This window comes from Dama dama, chromosome 3 (genome assembly GCF_033118175.1).
Source record: "Dama dama isolate Ldn47 chromosome 3, ASM3311817v1, whole genome shotgun sequence".
NCBI lineage: Eukaryota > Metazoa > Chordata > Mammalia > Artiodactyla > Cervidae > Dama > Dama dama.
Window position 1 is genome coordinate 45,530,707 of NC_083683.1, and position 21,941 is coordinate 45,552,647.

Sequence of the window (21,941 nt, forward strand, 5' to 3'; positions counted from 1 at the left end):
AATCTGAAGTGCAGCTGATGTAAATAATAACAGAAATAAAGTGCACAATAAATGTAATGCACTTGAATCATCCCCAAACCATCCCCCCCGCCACCCCTGGTCTGTGGAAAAATTGTCTTCCATGAAACATTGTCTCCCTGGTGCCAAAAAGGTTGGGGACTGCTGCTCTAGAGATAACACAGTTGAAATATGTGGGGGTGAAGTGTCATGATGTCAGAAATTTACTTTCAAAGGGTTCAGTTTAAGAAAAACAACAATTACTGAATTTAGGGGAATGTATAAGGGTGTTCATTACAGTATTCTTTTAACTTTCCCATAGGCTTGACACTTGGGGGAAAAAAGTAAAAACTCCCTTTCTCAAGAGAAAAAAGAGAAAATTTGCCCCTTCTCAGCAACGCTAAGGCACTGTATGCCTTTCTTGATGGTCACTTAAAGACTAAGATTCTAATGTGTCAAACTAAGAAGATGGCTAAAACTTAACAAAACTTATTGCCAGCTGAGTTCTGAATAATGCTGATCTTATGCTTGGATTCATATTAAATAATGTTTATTGCCAAAATATGTTGATTATGAATGTACTGAAACAGCTGGGACAAAAACTACTTAAATCATAGACACACTTTAAAATATTTGGGGAAGTTGGGTAGAGAGAATAAGGGAACTCTTCCACTGTTTGGCAACTTTAAGTGGAATTATTCCCAAATGAAAAGTTAAAGAAAAATTTGAAAAAAAAAAAAAGAAAAAAACCACCACAGCTTAAAGGGTAAAGTACTCCCAATACTCTGCTGAACAGTTTTCATCTAGAAATCATCTGTCCACTGAAATTTTAAGTATAATATGCAAAACTCTTTCCCAAGAGAATGTTTAATAAGTTACAGATATATCTTGTTGAAGATAGCCTTTCTATATAGGTAGGACTCAGAATCTATATGACTGTGTAAGCTGTCCAATCCTGGACTCACACTCTAAACTTAATAAAGGCGTGACATTTTTTAAAAGTGAATTTTTCAGAGTAATTTAAAATGACAAAACCAATTCAGCAGTAAATTCTTGAGGTCCTTCTGTAAATATTTCTTGAGTCCATGCACTCACATCAATGCCTTCTTATTCTCCCCACAAAATTCTGTAAATTTTCAGTGGCAAAGACTGCTGGTCATCAACTCCAATTCTATTCTCCTCTCTGCCTTAAAAAACAGAACATCCAGGGACTTTCCTGGTGGTCGAGTGGCTAAGACTCTGTGCTCCCAATGAAGGGGGCCCAGGTTCAATCCCTGGTCAGGGAACTAGACCCCACATGCCACAGCTAAGAGTTTTCATGCTGCAACTATAAAAACAGGAAGGTCCAAGATCCTGTGTGCCACAACTAAGACCCAGTACAACTAAATAAAGAAAAAACAAACAAAAAACACAACCCCTGCCTTTTTGTCTTGGGGCTTTTTGGTTGCACTGCGCAGCTTGCAGGATCTTAGGTTTTTGCTCAGGGACTGAACCCGGGTCTCGGCAGTGAAAGCAAGGAGTCCTAACCGCTGGACCACCAGGGAATTCCCCACAGCCCCCGGTTTTTAGTTGAGCAAATGCCTGAAATAAAGACTGTATTCTTTATTTTTTGACTGTACCATGCAGCATGCAGGATCTTAGTTTCCTAACCTGAGATTGCACCTGAGCCCCCTGAAAAGGAAACACGGAAGGACTATGTTCTTTAGTGTGGGAGGATAATATGTAAGGGTAAGTAATAAGTGCAATTTCTGGAAGATATGTTTAAAGGGGAAGGGTACTCCCTTCTTTGTTTTTTCCTCCCACCTGCTAGCTGGGATGCAGAACTGATGGCTGGAGGTCAGGAGCTTAAATGAACCCTGAGGCAGTATGCTAAGGCTGGCTGGAGAAGACTGTTTTGTTTTCTTATAAGTCTTCCTTGCTGTGATTACATGAGCAGAGTATACACCCCTCTGTTCCACTGACTTTGGGCATGGTCTGACTTGTTTTGGACAATAAAATGTTAGGAAACAAGAAGCAAACAGAAGCTGTAAGTATGCTTGTATGGTCTGGCTTGGCTTCTCGCTTCTGCCATCTGCCTTGAGGAAAATACGGCCCAGCTAGCTTTTGGTTGCCTGATGAGGAGACACATGGAACAGTTCTGAACCCAACTTACAGTCTGGAGCCAAGCCAAGGCCAGCTGAGCCCAGTCAGGGTCAGCAGATCCACATTCCATGAGTGAAAGCTAAATGGTTCTTACATTAAACCACTGAGTTGTCGGGTTATTTGTCATGCAGCCTATCTATGACAGTAGTTAAGTGAGAACACTGCCAGCACAAGACGGGAAGATGGATCCACGGTGACTGAGGATCTACCATCCTAGCCCTAGACTGCCTAACTCTGGACTTCTTTTACCTGAGAAAGACAAACTTTTCTCTTGTTTAAGCAGCTGTTATGCTCTTCTGAAACCTGCAGCCAAAACCAGTCCTAACACTCCCCATTCTTTATACAATAGCTTAACAGGAATTTCAATGAAATTTCTGTCACTGGGCTGCCTTAACACATTTCGATCTTCCTCTTCCCCTCCTTTCCTTTCTTACTTTACTCCCATCCATCTCCACACTCCTGTATTCTTAAAACTCCAACCTCTCACGCCATCTCCACATTATGTCTGCTCCATATATGTCTCAATTTTCAAGCCACTTTGGTCTGACCCATACGTGTTTCACTAAGATCTTAGCAGACCATAACGACAGACCGCAAAAACACAGAATCCAAACATAACACCTCCATCAGACAGGTGGATGCTACGCCTATGGGGGCTTTTGAATAAACCTTTCATTTAGATTTCATCATTTAGTAAAATTAGGTGAAATCTGGCTAGCAAAAGCAATGTTTTAAACATCTATTAATATCATGTCTCTGAGTTGCATCTTTTAAGCATCTACTGACATAAAAGCTTTGTTAAATTCTAGATTAAATGCTATTTAAAATGGGATTTCACTCAAATGACAAATGAATGTAGGACTTCAGGATAACAGAATATATGATGGAGAAGGACTTCTATGTTTTCCAAATCTATCAGATACTGAGGCAGGAAATATGAAAATACATCTTTTTATATATTTCTTGATTTGCAATGTACAGGTTTCTTGATTCTAACTGCTTCTTTACAATATTAACTTCCATAAACTCTTATTTCCACTAGCAGAAACTAATAAATACTATATATACTTTAGCTCTATGCACACTTTTACTAAGGTAAGGTTACTTGGTGAGCCAACGATAACTTCTAGACAACCAACTGTGATACAATCTTCAACGGCCAGACCACTGAAGTGATAACTACTAATATCCTAATAAAAATATTCTAGAGAGTCAGAAGCTTACCTTTTATTATTGTACATCATATTTACGTTTCAGCAAAAGTAGTCTTAATGGAAATATAATTAAATTTCATACTTCCCTTTGTCTTCCTAATCCTCCACTTTTATGTCCTCTTCTCAACATGTTTGCACACATACTGATGTACATGGTGTGTTTCCGAATGTGTGTGTGAGTGTGCATGCAAGTGTGTGTGGTAACAGTGGGAACTAAGACCAGATTTTGGCTCTCATGTGTTTCCAGGCATACAAGAAACTAGAAGCTCTTGTTAACTTCTCATTTAAAATGAAAAAGCATCAATAAAGCTTTCTGGCTTCATGTTGGATTAAATAGATATTTTAACATGACTGACCATCCATCAACTACTCCTGCCTTCAGTCTCCTTCTCATTAGCCCCCTAGGTCTAACCAGCTATATGACTTTTGACATAATTCTCAACTTCTCTGAACTTTATTTTCCACAGCTGAGGACAAAGCTTTAGGATCACATTATAAAATGTAAAAGTTAGCTAGTATTTAGCTTTTAGTAAACACTCCATAAATACAAGCTGTCTTATTATCAGAACCTCGCTTTATAGGACTTGCTTTGTTCTGCCTCCACCGGTGGGAATCTGATCACCCTGACCCCATGCCTTACATCAGGGAAAATGGTGGCACTCTACTGAGAATTACTCAGAAGACTGAGCCAACAGTAAACCTGGACAGGCCAGTTTACAAAAATCTCAATCCTCCATGCTTTTGGTCAGCTGATACTATTCTCATGTTACTTACTAATCTTTTTAACGTTTAACTCTAGAGAAAAAATCACACTGAAAGAATTCAGCTTCTTGAAGTTACAATTTTCATGTCATGTCTTCAAAGTCAGCATATTACCTGGTTGCTTTTGCCGTGGTTTTGGCAAATTGGTCACGCATGTATGTGGGCACATGAGGATATTGCAAGGATGTAGCGATCCCTCCAGAAAGAGCTGTTTCGTCTGAGATATGTGGATTCCTCCCAGTGGAGTTTTGGGCAGTGTATTGGCAGGCACCAGAGCAAGACAATAAACCCCCACTTGATGAATGCTATCGATTGCCTAGAAAAATACAAAGAAAAATATTCAGTTAGGTTAATTTTGTAACATTTGGCATCCTCCTAACACAATCCACTATTCTACTCTAGGGTTTTTCTTTTTCTCTCGATTCTAGGTCTAGGATCTGATAGATTATTAGGATCCCATACATCTAAAGGTACCTCATCCTTCCAGTGATGGCAGTGGAGTGAAATACAATCTAAATGGACGGAGGTGGATACTGATTTCCAAGCCTCAATGTGTTCTCTCTTGAGTGATAATGTATAAAACGTACAAATTTGTTTTGGTTCTTCTAATATTTTTGATGTCCAACACAGCTCATTGAATAGAGGCAAAGTATTTCTATTATGACCACAACAGAACCCCAGGTTAGTAGGCATCCCATTTGCAAAACATCTAGGTAAGGCCACTGCACATTGAGTCCTGGAGGCCACCAGCTCCCAGGGTGCAGGGGCGCACCCCTGCTCCCAACCACACAGCTGTGCGCTCACTCAGCATCAGCCGTGCCTGCTTCTATACCTTTCACACCTGCTGTTCTTGGTACTGCTGCTCATATAATTTAATTAATTACCATATCAAATGATAAAATATGAATGCAAAACAACACGAAGAGCTATGCTTTTGAAAGACTTATTAGAGGTGAGCGCCTAACAAACTACTATTGATACTCACAGGAATGGGCAAGTTCATTCTAAAAGGCAAGTATTATATATTTTAGTTTCTTTTCAAATACTCATGCTCTAGTCTAACTTGAATGAAACCAGAAACTAAAGACAATGCATTTGGATGTAGTTTGTGGAAGTAAACTGACCTGGAACTCAAATTGGTGTACTCAGACACACATGCCTCCGCACTGAATGAACGCAGAGTATACACTGAATGTATATTTTGTGTTAAAATTTAACAGCTGAAGAATTTCTCATTCTTACAATTTTCTGCTTCAATCACCTTTGAAAACTAACTGATCAACTATCAATACCAGTTTCAAACATACCAGGTGTTTTTTAATTATTTCTTTTTTTGGCATCACCATGCAGCATGTAGGATATTAATCCCCAGAACAGGAACTGAACCCCACCCCCACCCCCAAACCACCCCCCGACAGTGGAAGCATAGTGTCTTAACCACTGAACCACCAGGGAAGTCCTGAGAGGATTCTTTTGTATTACCCACAAGTCTTAATGCAGAGGAGATCCAACCTGAGAAGAAGAATGGACCAAGAGACATAAAAGATGGATTAAGCCCTTTTATTAAGAAGGTTTAAGATGGCAAAGGAGTAAACTTAAATTGCATATTTCTCAGACTATCCCACTAACCAACAGCGATAACTAGGAAATGGGAAGTCTGGAAGAGTTCCTAAGTTTCTGGTATCTTAGAATATGAAAATGTATCATGTGTGGCCTGGATTTTCCACTGCAAGTACACCACCTGGGGACTTCCCTGGTGGTCCAGTGGTTGGGACTCTGGTTTCACAGGAGGGAGCACGAGATCAATCCCTGGTTGGGGAACTAAGATCCCACAAGCTGCATGGCCAAGAAAACAAAAACAAAAAAATACACCACCTGGTAAGTCATTTACTGACTACCTTCCTTAGGTGCTGAGTTAATTTATATCATACACAGACCTGGAATTAAACAGTCTCTGGGCTCTAACCTACAAAACATATGGTATTCTTATTGTTCTTCTATGGATCCAAGAGCCCCAAGCTGAGAAGTTACAAGTAAGATAATGACCTCTTCCCAAAATGACTTTAACAAAAACTTGAATTAGTGAGATAGCACTGCATTTAATTCTTACAGTTGCTTTCCAGGGGAAAATAACAATCTCGGAAATTTGCTTCCTATCACAGGAAAAAATGCATAATTCACCACAAGAGTCTACCACTATTCCCCAAAATTCTTTCTGAATGAAACAAGTAGTGTGTTTGAAAATATGAACAGTATGAAAAAAATTCTCTTAGCAAGTCTGATTCTTTTTTTTTTTTAGCAAGTCTGATTGTTAATCATCTTTCAGAGACCACCCAGTCCTACTTTCTTCCCCGCTTTTTCTATCTAGTCTCACTTCAGGAGATTCTCTTTCCTTTCTCTGATTTTCTACTATAAACAGCCTATGCTCTACCAGCTGACAATTCAGAATCACAGATCCTGCAGATAGATGAATCTTACAAGTTGTCTAGTGCTATCACTTATCTCATGCTTACATCATTTCTACAACTTTACTACTAGCTGCAGTAAATAAATCCAAATGCCCCAAGCAGACAAGTTACAGACACTGGGAACAACCCCAATACATATAAATTGCACGAGAAGGACAGTCCATGCTTCCTCTGGACCATCCACTCATCTAACAAATATTCTCTAACCTCTTTACTACAGATTTTGCTTATGATGACTCTTTTTATGTTAACGATAATCACCATCATCTTTGACTGAATGCAGGCACTAAATATTTCATTATCTAATTACCATATCAATTAACCTTCCAATAGCTCTGAAATACAGATAATTTTGTCCCCACTTTACAGATTGGGAAAGAAAGTGAGGTGAAGCATGTGGTCTAATGGCATTTATGTGGTAGGGAGTAGAGTTGGGATTCAAAGTATGATTCTAAACAAACACCAGGCTCTCTGCATCATTCTAGCCTGATCCCTAGAAACACATCTTTTCTATTGAGCCCAAATAGTCCTCCTTCCCTAGTGGTTTATTTCACCTAGATCTCTAACTCCACAGTAAAGCTCCTTCAAAGTAAGAACAACAGCTCGTATCAGGCACCACTTGAAGCAAGTAGTAAGACTGTGGCTGCTGGCATGGGAACTAATTATGTCAAGCATGTGTTCCACATTTGGACAGTTAAAATGTTTGTGGGTAGAAAACACTCAGGCACAAAAGAGCAAAAGAACTTGCTGAGGCAAGTCAAATTCAATTGTTTTTGGCAACCTGAGCAGAAAAATATTTTGTGGTCCATAAGGAGGCATGCTATTAATGATCTGATTTTGCTAACATTACCCGGAATATATGAGTAGTTACTGGCAGGAAAAGAAGGTGGCAACATAACTCATCCACTGAAGAAAATGCTTCAGCAGTGGCTGCTGCCGCCTTTGACAGCAAAGCCAACTATCCCGACAGAGACCCCAGGTGTGCTTACCTGTAGCACACGGCTCATCCACTGGAAACTATCTTCCTCGGAAGCGTCGGGTCTTTGTTCTGCAACCACCACGATGCGCTCATCATAAAATACAGACACAGAAAACACAGCAATTCTAAGAGAGACAGATCAAACACATCAGGATTCCCTTCACAACCAGTCCTATTTGCTTTGCTCAATTGGAAATACAGAGAGGAGACATGCTCATTGCACTGCCCAGGAATGAGTAGTTTCGAAAAGAAAACGTCACAATCATTACCATCGAAACGAGGACGCAAAAAACATGTACTAAGCACCACTGTCGTGAATGTTGGGACGGAGCGATAAATAAGACAAAGTCCCTGTCTTCGTGGAGCTTGCGTGTTGGAGACAGAACAAACAAATAAATATGAAATAATGTCATGTCGTGCTATACACTGGGGGACCGAGGCAGGGCGGGGGCGGAGCAGTGTGTGGAGGTGGGCAGCGCCTCCCTGAGGAGCGGACATTGGAGCAGAGACCTGAATGAGGTGAGGACGCGAGCCACGCCGAGATCTGGAGGAAGAGGTTTCCGGGCAGAAGGAACGGAAAGCGAAAAGGTTCTGAGGTAGGAACGAGCTTGGCAGGTTTGAGGAACAGCAAGAAGGCCAGTGTGCCTGGAGCAGGGTGGTGAAGCAGAGAGTGGTGGGGAGAGGTCAGACCTGCCCGGACGGTCACAGAGGACCTGGCGGGCCAGGGGAGGGGGTGCTCTGAGTGAGGTCTCCGCTCAAACGTCCCCCTGCTAGTGAAGCATCCCGGGACACCACCTTCCCCCCATATAACCAGCAGGAACCCCCACCCCATGTGTCATTTTCGTCCCTGTCACCAGCTCACGTGGTCGTGATATCTTAACCTGCTCTTCCCCCAACGAGACTGTGAGCTTCCCAAGGGTAGAGGCATGGTCTGTATTGTTCACTGTCACACCCCGAGCATCTACGTGGCATGCAGTTGGCAACCAATATACGCTTGTTGAATGAGTATGTGAAATAATGGGAAGGCATAGGAGGGTTGAGGACACCGGCATGCCTGACCACCTCCCTTCCTTCTTTCCTTTCACCCACACATATTTAATGAACACCGACTGCATGCGCTGCGTGCTGAGTGCTGGTGATGTGACTGTGACCAAAGACAGAATCTCACAGGAAGCTACCCCATTACAAAAAACTACACATTTCAGGAACTGGTTCTCCACTGGTTTGATCAATTTTTCTTACTCCTTTAAAATCTAAGGGACATCAAGACTGCTTCAGACATATATCCATGACTGAATATTACTGCATAGGATATCAATTACTCAAGTTATCTTTTCTTGCGTTATTTATATAATCAAAGAAAAAAGGCTATCTAATTGACTTCATCCATCGAATTTGAAACTAGCACTTACGTACTATGTAAATCTCTGCATTAAAATGGTGTAAGAATTTGGAGTCAACTAAGAGAATAAACGCTTAGATGTAAAACTCCTACAGAGTAGCACCTATCTCAGTTAGGCTGAATGGGGTGACTTTTATATTGAAAGAATGTAGGAAGTTCAATGTTTGAGAATTCTCCTGTCCTCAACAAACAATAATAATCAAATACTGAAATAAAATAGAAAACTAGAATATGGTTATCTTATTCCTCTCAATTACAGCCAAAGAACCAGACATTCTAAGATAAATAATCAAAGCCTAGTTTCTATTACACTTAATAAAAACAATCTAATCTAGAGGATTTACAGAATATAACTCACACTATAGAGATTTTTAGATTTCACCGGAAGTGCTAACATCTGAACCTTGTACTACTCACCTTCCTCTATAAACAGTCTTTATCGACTCAACGGCAAGTCCAGTAGCAACAATGTCGTCAGCATTATGTCTTCGACCACTAACCATCAGTAACCCGTCCATTTTCCCAACCACGAACACCAAGCTGCCCTGAAAGGTAACAGAGATGTATAAAATTTTAAATAGTAAAACAGACATTTTACTTCCTGCCTTGAAATAAATCTTGAAATAAAATACCGTATTTTATGGATTCTAAGAAAGTGTTTGACATCTCAGAATCAGTGGCATCTTTTAATTAATGGAGTCTTAATAGTACATAAGATAACAATCCATTCATATTCTTTCTTAGGGAGGAATTTTACTTTACTTTTGGCCACACAGAGCAGCATGTGGAATCTTAGTTCCTTGACCAAGGATCAAACCCATGCCCCTTGCAGTGGAAGTGCAGAGCCTTAACCACTAGACTGCTAGGAATTCTAAAAGAAACTAGGATGCCAAATGATCACAGTTCATTTTTCCAGTCAGGGATTATGTTATTAGTTCATCATCTTGTACTTATTCATGGAATCAGTGCAGAGGAGAAAACTGTTAAGCCATTTAACACTGGAATTAGGGAGAGAGTAAAACAGTTTTAATGTGAGAACGAATGTCTCGATTTATAAGGGTAATGTTTCCATCTGGTAAAATTAGAAATAAGTTAATAAAGAAAGGTCTAAGGAATTGTAAGAGCCTCTCCTTTCCAATAAAATAACTGAGCTGCAGGAAGTCTGCTGTCAATGTCCTAAAAGCATCATTTGTATAAATAATTCTATTATTATTTCATAAAATTTTTATCAATAATTTTCCCAGACATGTTTGCAATAAACTAACTTTTCTCATTCATTACAGAATGCCTAAATTTTTGGACCATTTAAATATACTGAATTATCTAGTAATCATCTCCACTTGAATGTCACTCATTGATTCACTAAGTACAATGTGTGCCACACACTGATGAGGCTATGTAAGACATAATCTCTAGTCTCAAGAAGCTACTGGTCCATCCTTCTGTCATCCCAGAAGACAAAAGAGAATCAGCCATTGCCAATGCAATCTGAAAGTGGACGTAAACAAAGAGAGTAAGACAGTCACTGCTAATCCCCCAACATCTGTTTCTCCATTTCTTTCATAGCAATAGGATTTCTAGCTCGGCATGGCTAACCTAAATAAAGACTGCATTTCAGCCTCCTTTGCAGCTAGGTTTGGCCAGGTGACTAGTTCAGAACAATGATATATAAGGAGAAGTGTTGCTCAGCAGCTTCAGGGAATCTCCCTTAAGAGAGAGTAGGACCATCCTGTTTTATGCAATGCAGATGTGATGGCTGGAGCTCCATCTTAGACCTCAGTAGTGGAATAGAAGCTAAAAGGAGCTCGGTTTTTGAGAATTTCTTGGTGCTAAGTGAGTATGTCAAGATAGTAGGTGTAGATGTCTCTTTCTGGGAGAGTGATTCTCTTAGAGCTATGTCCTCACCCCCACCATCCACCTATTAATGGTATGGAGGAAATAAAATAAAATTAGATCTTTTCTTATATAACTTGAACTGTTAAAATGAGAAAAAGAGCGTATGGAGGTAATTAAGAGATGGGGGGAGATATGTTGGCTCAAAATAAAATCCAAACTTTCCATTATTTTATAACGCCCTCCATGCTCTGGCTTTCTGCCTTTCTCACCAGCTCATGAAGCTAACAGTAAGTTCTTTGAGAATAGGTTTTGTATCCTAATTGTCTCTGTAAACCCAGGACCTGTAAATTCTATTTGCTGAAAAACAAATTATTTTCTTTCAAAGAATTTTCTGTTACACCTGAGGCAGTACTGACAAAACTATATGAAAATGATTTGTACACTATTATAGTTTCCATTTGCTGTGGAAGGGAAATTTTTCAGCACTCTTCTTACTTAAATATATTAATCAAATCAAAGCAATGTAGCAAGAGTAAGTGAAAAGAGTTTTGAAAGTAAAAAATAATGTTTTGGTTTGAAGGAATAAAATGAATTTGGGTAATGGAAGCAATAAACATTACTCATTTTATGACACTTTTACAGAAACTGCTCTAAATATAAGTTAAGTGACCCTGGAATACTCTTAGACTAATCAGAATTTGTTCTGTGAACTAAAGTACAAATATTTGGATCAGGTGCACCAAAATAAACACGAAAGCATCACTTACTGGTCCCACAAACCCCAGCAATCCCGACCGGATGAATGGTACATCTCCAACGGGAGAGCCGGCAGAATTCACTGGAATCACCTAAAAGGCAGAAGAAAGTGAAAATGTTAGCTTAAAAAAAAAAGAAGCATTTAATTTTTTAAATGTCTTTAAAAAAATTTTAAACAGTAATACATGCTTGTTGAAAACTAAAATTATATACATAGTGAACCCAGGAATCCCACCCCCTTAAGAGATAACAAACATTTATAATTTGTTGTTTATCTCTCTAGACTTTTTAAGATTCACAGATTAATATATTGAGATTTTTAAAAAGGAATCATAATACACACTTTTATAACTTGCTTTTTTCACATATGTTTTACATAGTGTATGTATTTTGGATCCCTTTTCAAGTTGGTAATAGTTAATCTATCTCCCTTTGTACAAGAAATTCTATAATACACCATCACATTGGTGATGACATAGCATGTGGAGTCAGATAAAAATTCAATATCTGGCTTTGCCATTTACTAGTAACGTGGGTCTTGAGGAGGTTCCTACATTTCTCTAAACCTCAGTTTCTTTGGCTATAAAATGGAACTCCCAATGCCTCTCACAAGCTTAGGGTAAAGATCAAGGGAATGTAAACAGATTTGCAGACATAAGCACAATGCCTGGCCCTGAGTCTACTCAAGAAACCATCAGAATTAGGACTATTAGAATGTAACCAGTCTTTTTGGCTAGGTAGGTCATTCTAATTTTTCACTGTTACTAACAGTGCTTTATTGATTACTGTTGTACATATTTCTGTGCATTTGTACAAAAGGCATCAGTCTTTTCAATTTTAACAGGCTGTCCTACAAAATTATTATAGTAATTTACACTCTACCACTATCATATTAGAATGCTTTCCCTATACTTTGGTTAATGTATGTTAACAATTTTTCCAAACTTTGCCAATCTGGAAGGCAAAAAAAAGAAATTCCACCGTTACTTTAACTGCATTTCTTTATTACTAACACAGATGAATTTCTTTTCCTTTGCTTATCAGCCATTTGTATTTCTTTAGTGAATAGCCTAGTCAGGTCTCCTGTCTACTTTTTCTATTTGACTGGATTTTTCCCTTTAATTTTTAAGATTTCTTTTTTTTATACAGGGAATAACTGTAATAAGACCTAACATTTATTAAATGCTTATCATGTGCCAGGCACAGGTGTAAATACTTTAGAAATAATCAAGAAAACCCTGTGAGACAGAATATTTTCATTTTGCAGATGAGAAAGTGAGGCATGGAGAGTTTCATTTGCCTCATATACGACAGTGTAAAATTAGTTCTTTGTATTCATATGTGTTACAAAGTTTTTCTCACCAAAGCTTTTTTTTTTCTCGGCCACACCATGTAGCTTGGGAGATCTTAGTTCCCTGACTAGGAATTGAACCTAGCTCTCCACAGTGAAAGGGAGGTGTCCTAACCACTGGACCACCAGGGAATTCCCCACCAGTAGTTTATTTTTAAAATTCACTTTTATCTTCTAACCAGCCATTTTTAGATCTTTTTCTAGTGAAGTATTAACCACACTGGAAAATTCTCATAGGGTTTAAATGTAAAAATCCAGTAAGAAAAATATTAGAAAAATTTTAATCTGCAAAAATCAATACAATAGTTTTCTTCTTTTTTGGTTATGATTTTTATTCCACTTCACTGTCATTAAATTCCTACTGCAGATTTAAAAATTTCTTCATCACTATGGACCTAGAAGCTAAGTAATAAATCTGAAAATTTTGGCTAGGCACTTGCCATCATAGGGGAATGTATTAAAATATTATTAGTAACTTCAAACACTGCTTGAGAATCTTATTTATATAAGGAAAGTGCAATGAAGAAAAACTCAGATGGAAACATATGTAGTCCAAGCACCTGAGAGAGAAATAAGGTGAGACTGGAATTAGTAAAATGTATATACCCTTAGCAAAGATAGTCGCCTGTGAAAATAAACCAAGAGAATGGCAGTGAGCATGTGCTTTAAGAGTCTATAAATTGGTCACAACTTGTTTTTTGCTTTGTTTTCTTTTTCTGTTGTTGCTGTGGTCACAACTTTTGAAGGTAGGCCAAGAATGTAGTAGTGATGACGATGATGATGGTAATAAACGATGGCATTAAATTTAATTTAGTAATAAATTACTTAAAATAATTTACAAATATTTATTTAATAATTTCTATCATATCATTTTAGGCTGTGTAAACATAGATGATAGAACCGTTTTCAGCCACCACACCACACATAAAGATAACATTCTCCTGCCATTTACACCTCTTATTACATAATTACATGTGCTGATTTTTATATGGGATGGCACAGATGTGCCATACCATACTGAGACTAAGAACCACTTGTCTGGATTAACAGAAAAGTGAAAGTGTTAGTCACTCAGTCGTGTCTGACTCTTTGCAACCCCATGGACAGTACCCTGCCAGGCTCCTCTGTCCATGGAATTCTCCAGGCAAGAATACTGGAGTGGGTTGCCATTCCCTTCCCCAGAGGATCTTCCTAACCCAGAGATCGAACCTGAGTCTCCTGCATTGCAGGCGGATTCTTTACCATCTGAGCCACCAGGGAAGCCCAAAAGGGAAGCTAAAAGAACTGAAAACTGGCAGTGGTCATATAAGCCCTGTTTAACGTGAAGGGAACATGGCCCACAAACTGGAGCTCTCTGTTCCCTAAAAGGGGGCCTGAGGCAGGTTAATCCCAGTTAGGAAATACAGACAATTAATCATGCCTGTTCTGATTTCCAGGCTCACCAGGCAGACTTTCATTACAATTTGGCTTCACATGCAGAACTGCCTGCAGGAAAATGATGTGCTGGTTTCACTGAAAAAAATGAGCTATTTGAGGAGTTTTGGGCTTTCCTGACGTACCACAAGCAGGGAAAATAGTGCCAGACACACAGAAGGCACTCAATAAATATTTCTCCCACTGAAAGACTGAATAACCAGAGCAATCTACCCCCGTGACAGACCAGGTTTTCATTTTTCATTAGGAAGCTGGCATTCCAGTTTACATCCATCTATTTTTTTGTAATTAATTTTTATTGGAGCATATTTGCTTTAATACATCAGTCTTTACAAGCTTGGCTATCCTGAGTCTATTCTTGAAAGATGAATCCATTCTCACTGCACTCTCAGAATTAAACCTTGGGGCTTACAGGACTTTCCTGGTAGTCCAGTGGTTAAGAATCCGCCTGCCAATGAGTTTGATCCCTGGTTTGGGAAGATTCTACATGCCATTCAAAGCCCGTGAGTTGCAACTACTGAGCCCATGCTCTGCAACAAGAGAAGCCACCACTGTGAGAAGCCCGAGCCCTGCAACTAGAGAAAGCACGTGTGCTGCGATGAAGACCCAGAGCAGCCAAAATTAGTTAATTAATTAACTTGGGGGGCTATAAAGCCCAAACCATGGGACAGTGACCAGGATGAGTTTCCGTGAGGACTCTTAAGAGACAGACAAGAATACTTTCTGTGTGCCAGGTGCTGGTCTAAGCACTCTATAAACATTAACTCAGCTGGTTCTCACAACAATCCTGGGGCAGATACTATGATTACTCACATTTTAGGTAAGCAGTTCACCCCGGGTCGGCTAGGCCGTGGCTGTCAGGGCTGCACCCTGAGCACCCCAGCCCTGGGGCACACACTCCCAACTGCTGCATGGTGTATTTCCCACCAGCCAGCTCAGCTGCCACGGTGACACCAACACTCAGCTGCCATAGTTGACCCAACATTTTCCCCATGAAACTTGAACGTCAAGTACCTCAAATGTGTTTTTGGTCACCCCAGCAAGCCCAAAGTACATCATGCCTCCCGTCCTGGAGCTGACACAGATTTCTCCAATTTCATCTGTTTTGCAGAGTTGAGGAGGTCCATCGGGCTTCACAATGCACATCATCCCTAGGGTACAGAAAACAGTCAAGGGACAGCCTGGAAAACCTTCGGAAAAACAGCCTCAGCCTAATGAACCCAGGAAAGTTTCCCATTTATTGAGCAGCATTAAGTTAGCATACCAAACAGGAATGCTAGAAAGAGACCTGACACTGTATAGGTATATCTGAAATTTTCATCTTTTGGTCCTGAAGGTAATTTTTTAAATTCAGCAAACAAAACATATAATAGATGCAGACTGAAGCTTTTAAAGACTGACATTAAAAATGACTGCAAAGTCTGAAGAAACGGGTTAAATTAATTTACCCTTACACAGATCAAACTCAAAAACACACAGGAAGCAAAGCACCCTAACTTTCTGTCAGCCCAACATCTTGGTAACTATAGTGAAAACCAGACCACTTCAGTATCACTCAAACGTTTAGCTATCCATGTGAATAACTGTAACTGAAACATTCACAATTAAATCACCCAATTCTGCTGGAAGGTAAGACTCTTACAAAGAGACTAAGTACTAAATTTTGGATTCCTGGTTTTGGATCGCATTTCACCAGCCTCCACTATCTCTAAAGACACATCTTATGCAAAGCACATGGCGCTCCTGAGAGCTCACCCCCAGGCATCACATGGCCCACATCCTGAACCGTCAGCGCTGAGTTTTTATCTTCCGTGTTGACCCGTATCACCCCATAGCTCAATCCATTCATGGAGAGAATGGCTCTTCCTGGCAAAGGGGCCCCTGGAACTCCAGGTCTGAAGACAAAATAAACATAAAATTTGTCAAATTAAAAGCTATTAAGAGAAAAGTATGACTATGGAGGAAAGAAAAATTTCCTCTGGCTACCACACAAACAAAAACCCTCATTTTCTCTACCAAAAATCTGCCAAATGAATCAAATTCACACTTGCAAAGCACGGTGGGAAAAAGTAAATTTTAATTGGTTGTTAAGAATATACTGGCTTGAGGACTTCCCTTCCAGTGGTTAAGAATTCATGCTCCCAATGCAGGGGGCATAGGTTCAATCCTTGGTCAGGGAACTAGATTCCACTTGCCACAACTGAGACCTTCTGCTGCCAAATAATAAATAAATAAATTGTTTAATGAAAGAATATATTGGCCTGAGTGTACTACATGTACAGGTAGTATCCACACGTAAGCTACAATCAAATACATTTCTTGTCTAAGATACTAAGGATTCTGAAGAGAGAAAAAGAGCTATTTTACAAATACAAGATGAGAACAGCTGAAATAAAATTTCAGTTTCCTAGTTACACTTAGGGCAATAGTAGGAATAATAAATGAGATGCTTCAAATTGCCTTACAAAGTCATTTTCATTTTCAGGCTTATGAAGCAGAAAATTAGACCTCACCCCTTTGTCACCACCCGGCCAATTCTGCACATTTGATCAGAGCTGTAACATCTATCAAGAGCACCAACATCCTGAACGATACCTGCGGATTGCGACAGTCATGGCTTCGGCAGAAGTAGCACATGGACAGATGGCCTCAGGTTTCAGACCATGGCTTTGGAACAGACTCAGGAAGGCATCACAGGATGACACAGACCCTGAGGAGTTGAAACAGATCAACTTGAAAGCTTGAAAGTGTGATTTTCATTACTGCAGGAAACTGGTAAAGAACAGAAAGCTGACACATTTGTACATCATTTGTGTGAGTGTATGCTCAGTCGTGTCCAACTCTCTGTGACCTACGTGGACTGTAGCCCACCAGGACCCTCTGTCCATGAGATTTTTTCCAGGCAAGAATACTGGAGTGGGTTGCCATTCACTTCTCCAGGGGATCTTCCTGACCCAGGGATTGAAACTGCATTTCCTGCGTCTTCTGCATTGGCAGGCGGATTCTTTACCACTGAGCCACCTGGCAAGCCATTAATTCTGTGCAAGTATTTTACTGTGTCTCAGAGGTGGTTGACAGGTTTCAAGGACAAACAAATGCTTGTCCAGCCCATGAAAGGTCACTGACACTATTTAAAGTTACAGCATGGAATATGGCTGCTCCTACTGAACTGCCCAATCAATAGCAGAGGTGTACTGCAGGCAACAGGCAGCTGGTTTGGAAGCAAGCACGTCTTCCTGAATCCACTACTGCATTGCAGCCAGTGCATTACTAATATTCTGGCTTAGCTCCATCCTTTTCATGTACCCGCTGACTCGTTTCTTATTAAGGTCGGTCCCAGGTTTGTGTTTTATACCAGGATGGTCATTGTGACTGCTGACAGAAGTTCACTGGTGACAAAGAACACAGTAGTGTCTGATGCACTACCTGATTCTACCCTATGGAGGCTCATGGTGTCTGTGCTTGTTGGGAAAAGCAGGCAACACAGTAAGGTCTCTAAAGCTTCTGCAAACTCTTTGGATTTGCTGACAGGGAATTTACATAAAGTCCAGACACCTGGTTATAATAAGTTATCTCCTCATTGCTCTTTTCAGTTACATGGCAGAGAAAGGATCTAAGTGAGTGAGCACAGGGTGCTTTTAAAAGCTTATAGATCCATCAAATGATGAATGACTACATGAAATGTAATATATCTATACAAAGGAATATTATATGGCAATATAAAGGAATAAAGTCCAGACATAGGCTACAACACGGAGGGACCTTGAAAATATGCTAAGTGAAAGGAGCTGGTCAGAAAAAACTACATATAGCATGACTACATCTATGTAAAATGTCCAGAATAGGTAAATTTATAGAGACAAGGAGTAGATTAGCAGTTGCCTGGGGCTAAGGGACAGAGGATGGGAAATGGGAAATGACAACTAATGGGTATGGGGTTTCTTTTGGGGATGATGATGTTCTAAATTCAGGTCAGTGGTGATAGTGTTATAACTCTATGAACATGCTAAAACCACTGAACTGTATTTTAAATGGGTGAGCTTTTTTAAAAAAAATAAATGGGTGAGTTTTATGATATGTGAATTCCCTCTCAATACAGATGTTTAAGAACAAAAAAACTGCTTATGGAAAGGGGACGAAAACCTCAACCTACCAAAGGAAAAGATATTCCCAGACTGACACTCCAGAAATACTCACAGGGATTAGCTCCATCCGTCACAATCAACATTCGGAGGGAACTCAAGCTCACATCTCTTTGGTCCCGATGAGCCATCATAGCCCAGTGCAAGTCTCGGCATTTCACTAAAGCCACCCTGGCTATAAATGCAAAAGGGGTAAAGTTAACACACATATGCTAAATTTGGTAGACATTAATATGCTACAATAAAAACACTTTCATTTATTTTAGGAATCATGAATTTCACTTAAGAGAAAATAAGAAAGGTCTCAAAGAAATGGTGCCAGGTACTCTGAGGCAGCAGTGACCGACGGACACATGACTACCTTGCTCACAGAGACCTACAGATGGGCCTCGTATCCAAGCCAAGGAAGGATCGAGCACCAGAGCATCCAACAAATCTAATTCAGGCCCAGATTCACACACAGTCATCTCAGTTCTTCAGAAAGGACACCAACTGAGATGAATTAGACAATGTATCTAATCTTACAGTAACCAAATTCTAAAATCTATTAAGGTACCAAGGCATAGAGGTATGTCTCTAGAAGACCAACTTGAAAAGCCCTGAAATGTCAGTGACATAATTAAAGCTTAGATGCTATGTGTAACTACCTTTGTGAGCATGTACTCTTTGGACCCAAGAGAGAGGGCAAGTCTTCATAACAGAGTAGGGTACACTAATTGTATGCATCTTATTCATTACATTCTGAAAAGCAAAGAAAGATAAAAAGTAATCAATATCTAATACACACTTAGCATTTTAAAACTGAATTGATACTCTGTTAACAATTTTAACCATATAATACTCAAACACTAATGCTCTTTATTTTTTAAATTTTTTTATTTTTTTTAATTTTAAAAAATTTTTAAATTTAAACAAATTTTTTAATTTAAAAAAATTTTTTTATTTTTTTTAAATGCTCTTTAAAAAGAATCTAAAATATTAACTATAAGGTTGAAGCCTCCTTTGCTACCTATTCTCACACCTGATTCCCTCCTCTCCTCCTCAGAGATAATCACTGTTAAGAATCTGCCATGGATCCTTCCATTCCTTTTTACAAGTATGTATATGTATATTCTTCCCCACAGAAATATAAAAGTACTTTTAACATGAAAGGCATCATACTATACATGTATCTGCCACTTGCCTTTTTTCACTTAAATTGTGTTAGAGCTAAATCTATGTATATTTGTGTAAGTGTTATTTGCTCAGTTGTGTCTGACTCTGACCCCATGGACTGTAGCCTGCCAGGCTCCTCCGTCCATGGGATTCTCTAGGCAAGAATACTGGAGTGGGTTGTCATTTCCTTCTCCAAGGGGTCTTCCCAACCCTGGGATCAAATCTGGGTCTCCTGCATTGCAAGCAGATTCTTCACCATCTGAGCCACTAAGGAAGCCCGAAACATATGAAATCTATATCAGTGTAAGAGATTTTTTTTCACCTGCTGCATAGTATTTCATAGTATGACTACACCAAATTTATTTAGCTATCTCCCTATTGTTGACAAACTTTTTGCAATCACAAACAATGTTTCAAGGAATATATTTATACTCATTTCCCTAGCACGTGGGCAAGTGTTTCTCTAGGGTAGGTACAGAAAAGTTGTACCACTGAGTCATAGGATGTGTGCTTTTTTTTTTAATCTATTTTTTTTTCCCATTTATTTTTATTAGTTGAAGGGGATGTGTGCTTTTTAAACTGCCCTCCAACCCTCTAAGTACCTTCCTTCAACATGCTTATGCAAGCATAAGCACATATTATATACCACAAAGGGCTGGGTCTTCCAAAGCAAGATATCAAAGTCTACCTGTCACTTACAGGAGATCCTGCCCAGACCTGTTAGGTGTTTGGGTAGATAAAACTGAACAACGTGAGAGGGCCATGCAATTTGGTGTCTCTCCTGCCAAACACATCCAGGACTCTGGTCCCCAAAGAGATCCAGCCTGACAGAGTAACTAAATCTTGCTACTCAGACTGGCCATTCTGTGCACTACTTAAGTGGTCCAAAGATACCAAAATATCACTGCAAACCTCTTTTTCCTCCCTCCCCCAAGTTTCTAGCTATGGTGACAAACTTGGTTTTCAGGGGAAGAATGGTGTTTATAACTAATTCTTCACACATGTCTCTATCTTGCTCTGTGTATCACAGAGAGAAGATTCTCTCTAACTCCCCACAAGGGTTTCTTAAGTTTTGATTTAAAAAAAAAAATGGGAATGAGAAGGACTTCAGAGAAGAGCCAGAAAGCATGTATGGCTCAAGGAATAAGGCTTTTACTAATCTGAGGGATCCTGGGAGAAAAGGGAAACACTCTTCTTCCCTGGGCTTTATTTCCTACCCTTTCTCAGTCTCCTGCAATGTGTGAGGAAGTTGGACAAGATACTCTCAAAGGTCCTGAGGGTCCTGTATCTCTTCTCTCCTCCCTCCTAATCAGAATGCTCCATAAGAAACTTTTCCCACTTGAAATGCACCCCTCCCCCCATTTTCACCCTCCCAAAAATCTCTGTATGACTCTATCTTACTCATTTCTCAGTCCAATTCAACTGTTACCTCTTTTATAAAAATTGAGGCCAGAGCTGGGAGGAAGTCACCTTTTTCTAACTCCCTTAGTATGGTACCATTCCTCTACTGTGGAAAGTAGCCTGACCTATCTTGTTTACAATATTCTTTCATTGCAGCATGGACTCATTCAAGCATTCTGTCCAATGGAAAGTTAGATATTATTAACCACAGCTTCAAAGTTCTAGATATATTTTAGGTAATCTGACTTCAGAAAAGAGAAGAGGTAGCTCAAAGAGAGTTCTTTGAAAAACACATAGTCACAGATAGAGTATTTTAAGCTTTGAGCTATCATAGTAGATATTTTAAAAATTCTGGATCCTAAGTTCCGCTACATATTATTATGTGAAGGGTATGACCAACCACACAATGGAGAAAAAACAGAATTACATTCTCCTTTAAAAAAAAAAAAATTACCATTCATATCACAAAATTAAATTCCCCTGGAAAATACTACTGATCTTTTGGCAGCTTAAATTTCATACAAATACCGTGAGATGCTGTGGTTACATAGTACACACAATGATCTGAATCATAAGTACAATAAAGCTCTTGATTCTGTGTAGCTTACCGCAAACATGCCATGCCACAGCCCAGCATCTTTCTTAAAGTCTAGAACATTTACTACTGTTTCTCCTGTAACAGGAAAAAAAACATAAGGAAATCATCTTTAGTTTAAGTAGCAAAATTCTGTCACTTGCCTCTATTTAACAACCGACTTGGTACTTTTAAAAAACCACTAAAAGCTCTCAGGGTCTTCTGATCACATGGGGGTCTCCTCAAACTGGCTGGGGAAGTGATCATAGGGTGACGCGGTCACAGATGACACAATGAATTTGGAATTCCTTGACTTAGGCACAGTCTT

The 21,941-nt window shown here is 39.5% G+C and overlaps 1 protein-coding gene and 1 non-coding gene across 4 annotated transcripts in view; both read right to left on the reverse strand.

The window, feature by feature from the left end:
- The window catches only part of DIP2B (disco interacting protein 2 homolog B), a 225,005-nt gene that overhangs the window by 27,733 nt on the left and 175,331 nt on the right, over positions 1-21,941 (reverse strand). For all 3 annotated transcript variants that reach the window (XM_061128018.1, XM_061128008.1, XM_061128001.1), the window contains 10 exons: positions 21,648-21,712; positions 19,131-19,224; positions 18,539-18,658; positions 16,937-17,051; positions 16,097-16,236; positions 15,356-15,492; positions 11,568-11,648; positions 9,382-9,509; positions 7,573-7,687; positions 4,230-4,431 (listed from right to left, as the gene is read on the reverse strand). In XM_061128018.1, coding sequence (XP_060984001.1) covers positions 4,230-4,431; positions 7,573-7,687; positions 9,382-9,509; positions 11,568-11,648; positions 15,356-15,492; positions 16,097-16,236; positions 16,937-17,051; positions 18,539-18,658; positions 19,131-19,224; positions 21,648-21,712 — 1,197 coding nt within the window. The remainder of the gene's footprint in view (positions 1-4,229; positions 4,432-7,572; positions 7,688-9,381; positions 9,510-11,567; positions 11,649-15,355; positions 15,493-16,096; positions 16,237-16,936; positions 17,052-18,538; positions 18,659-19,130; positions 19,225-21,647; positions 21,713-21,941) is intronic.
- On the reverse strand, positions 12,968-13,039 carry TRNAE-UUC (transfer RNA glutamic acid (anticodon UUC)). Its single transcript has one exon. It is a non-coding gene; the product is annotated as a tRNA-Glu (tRNA).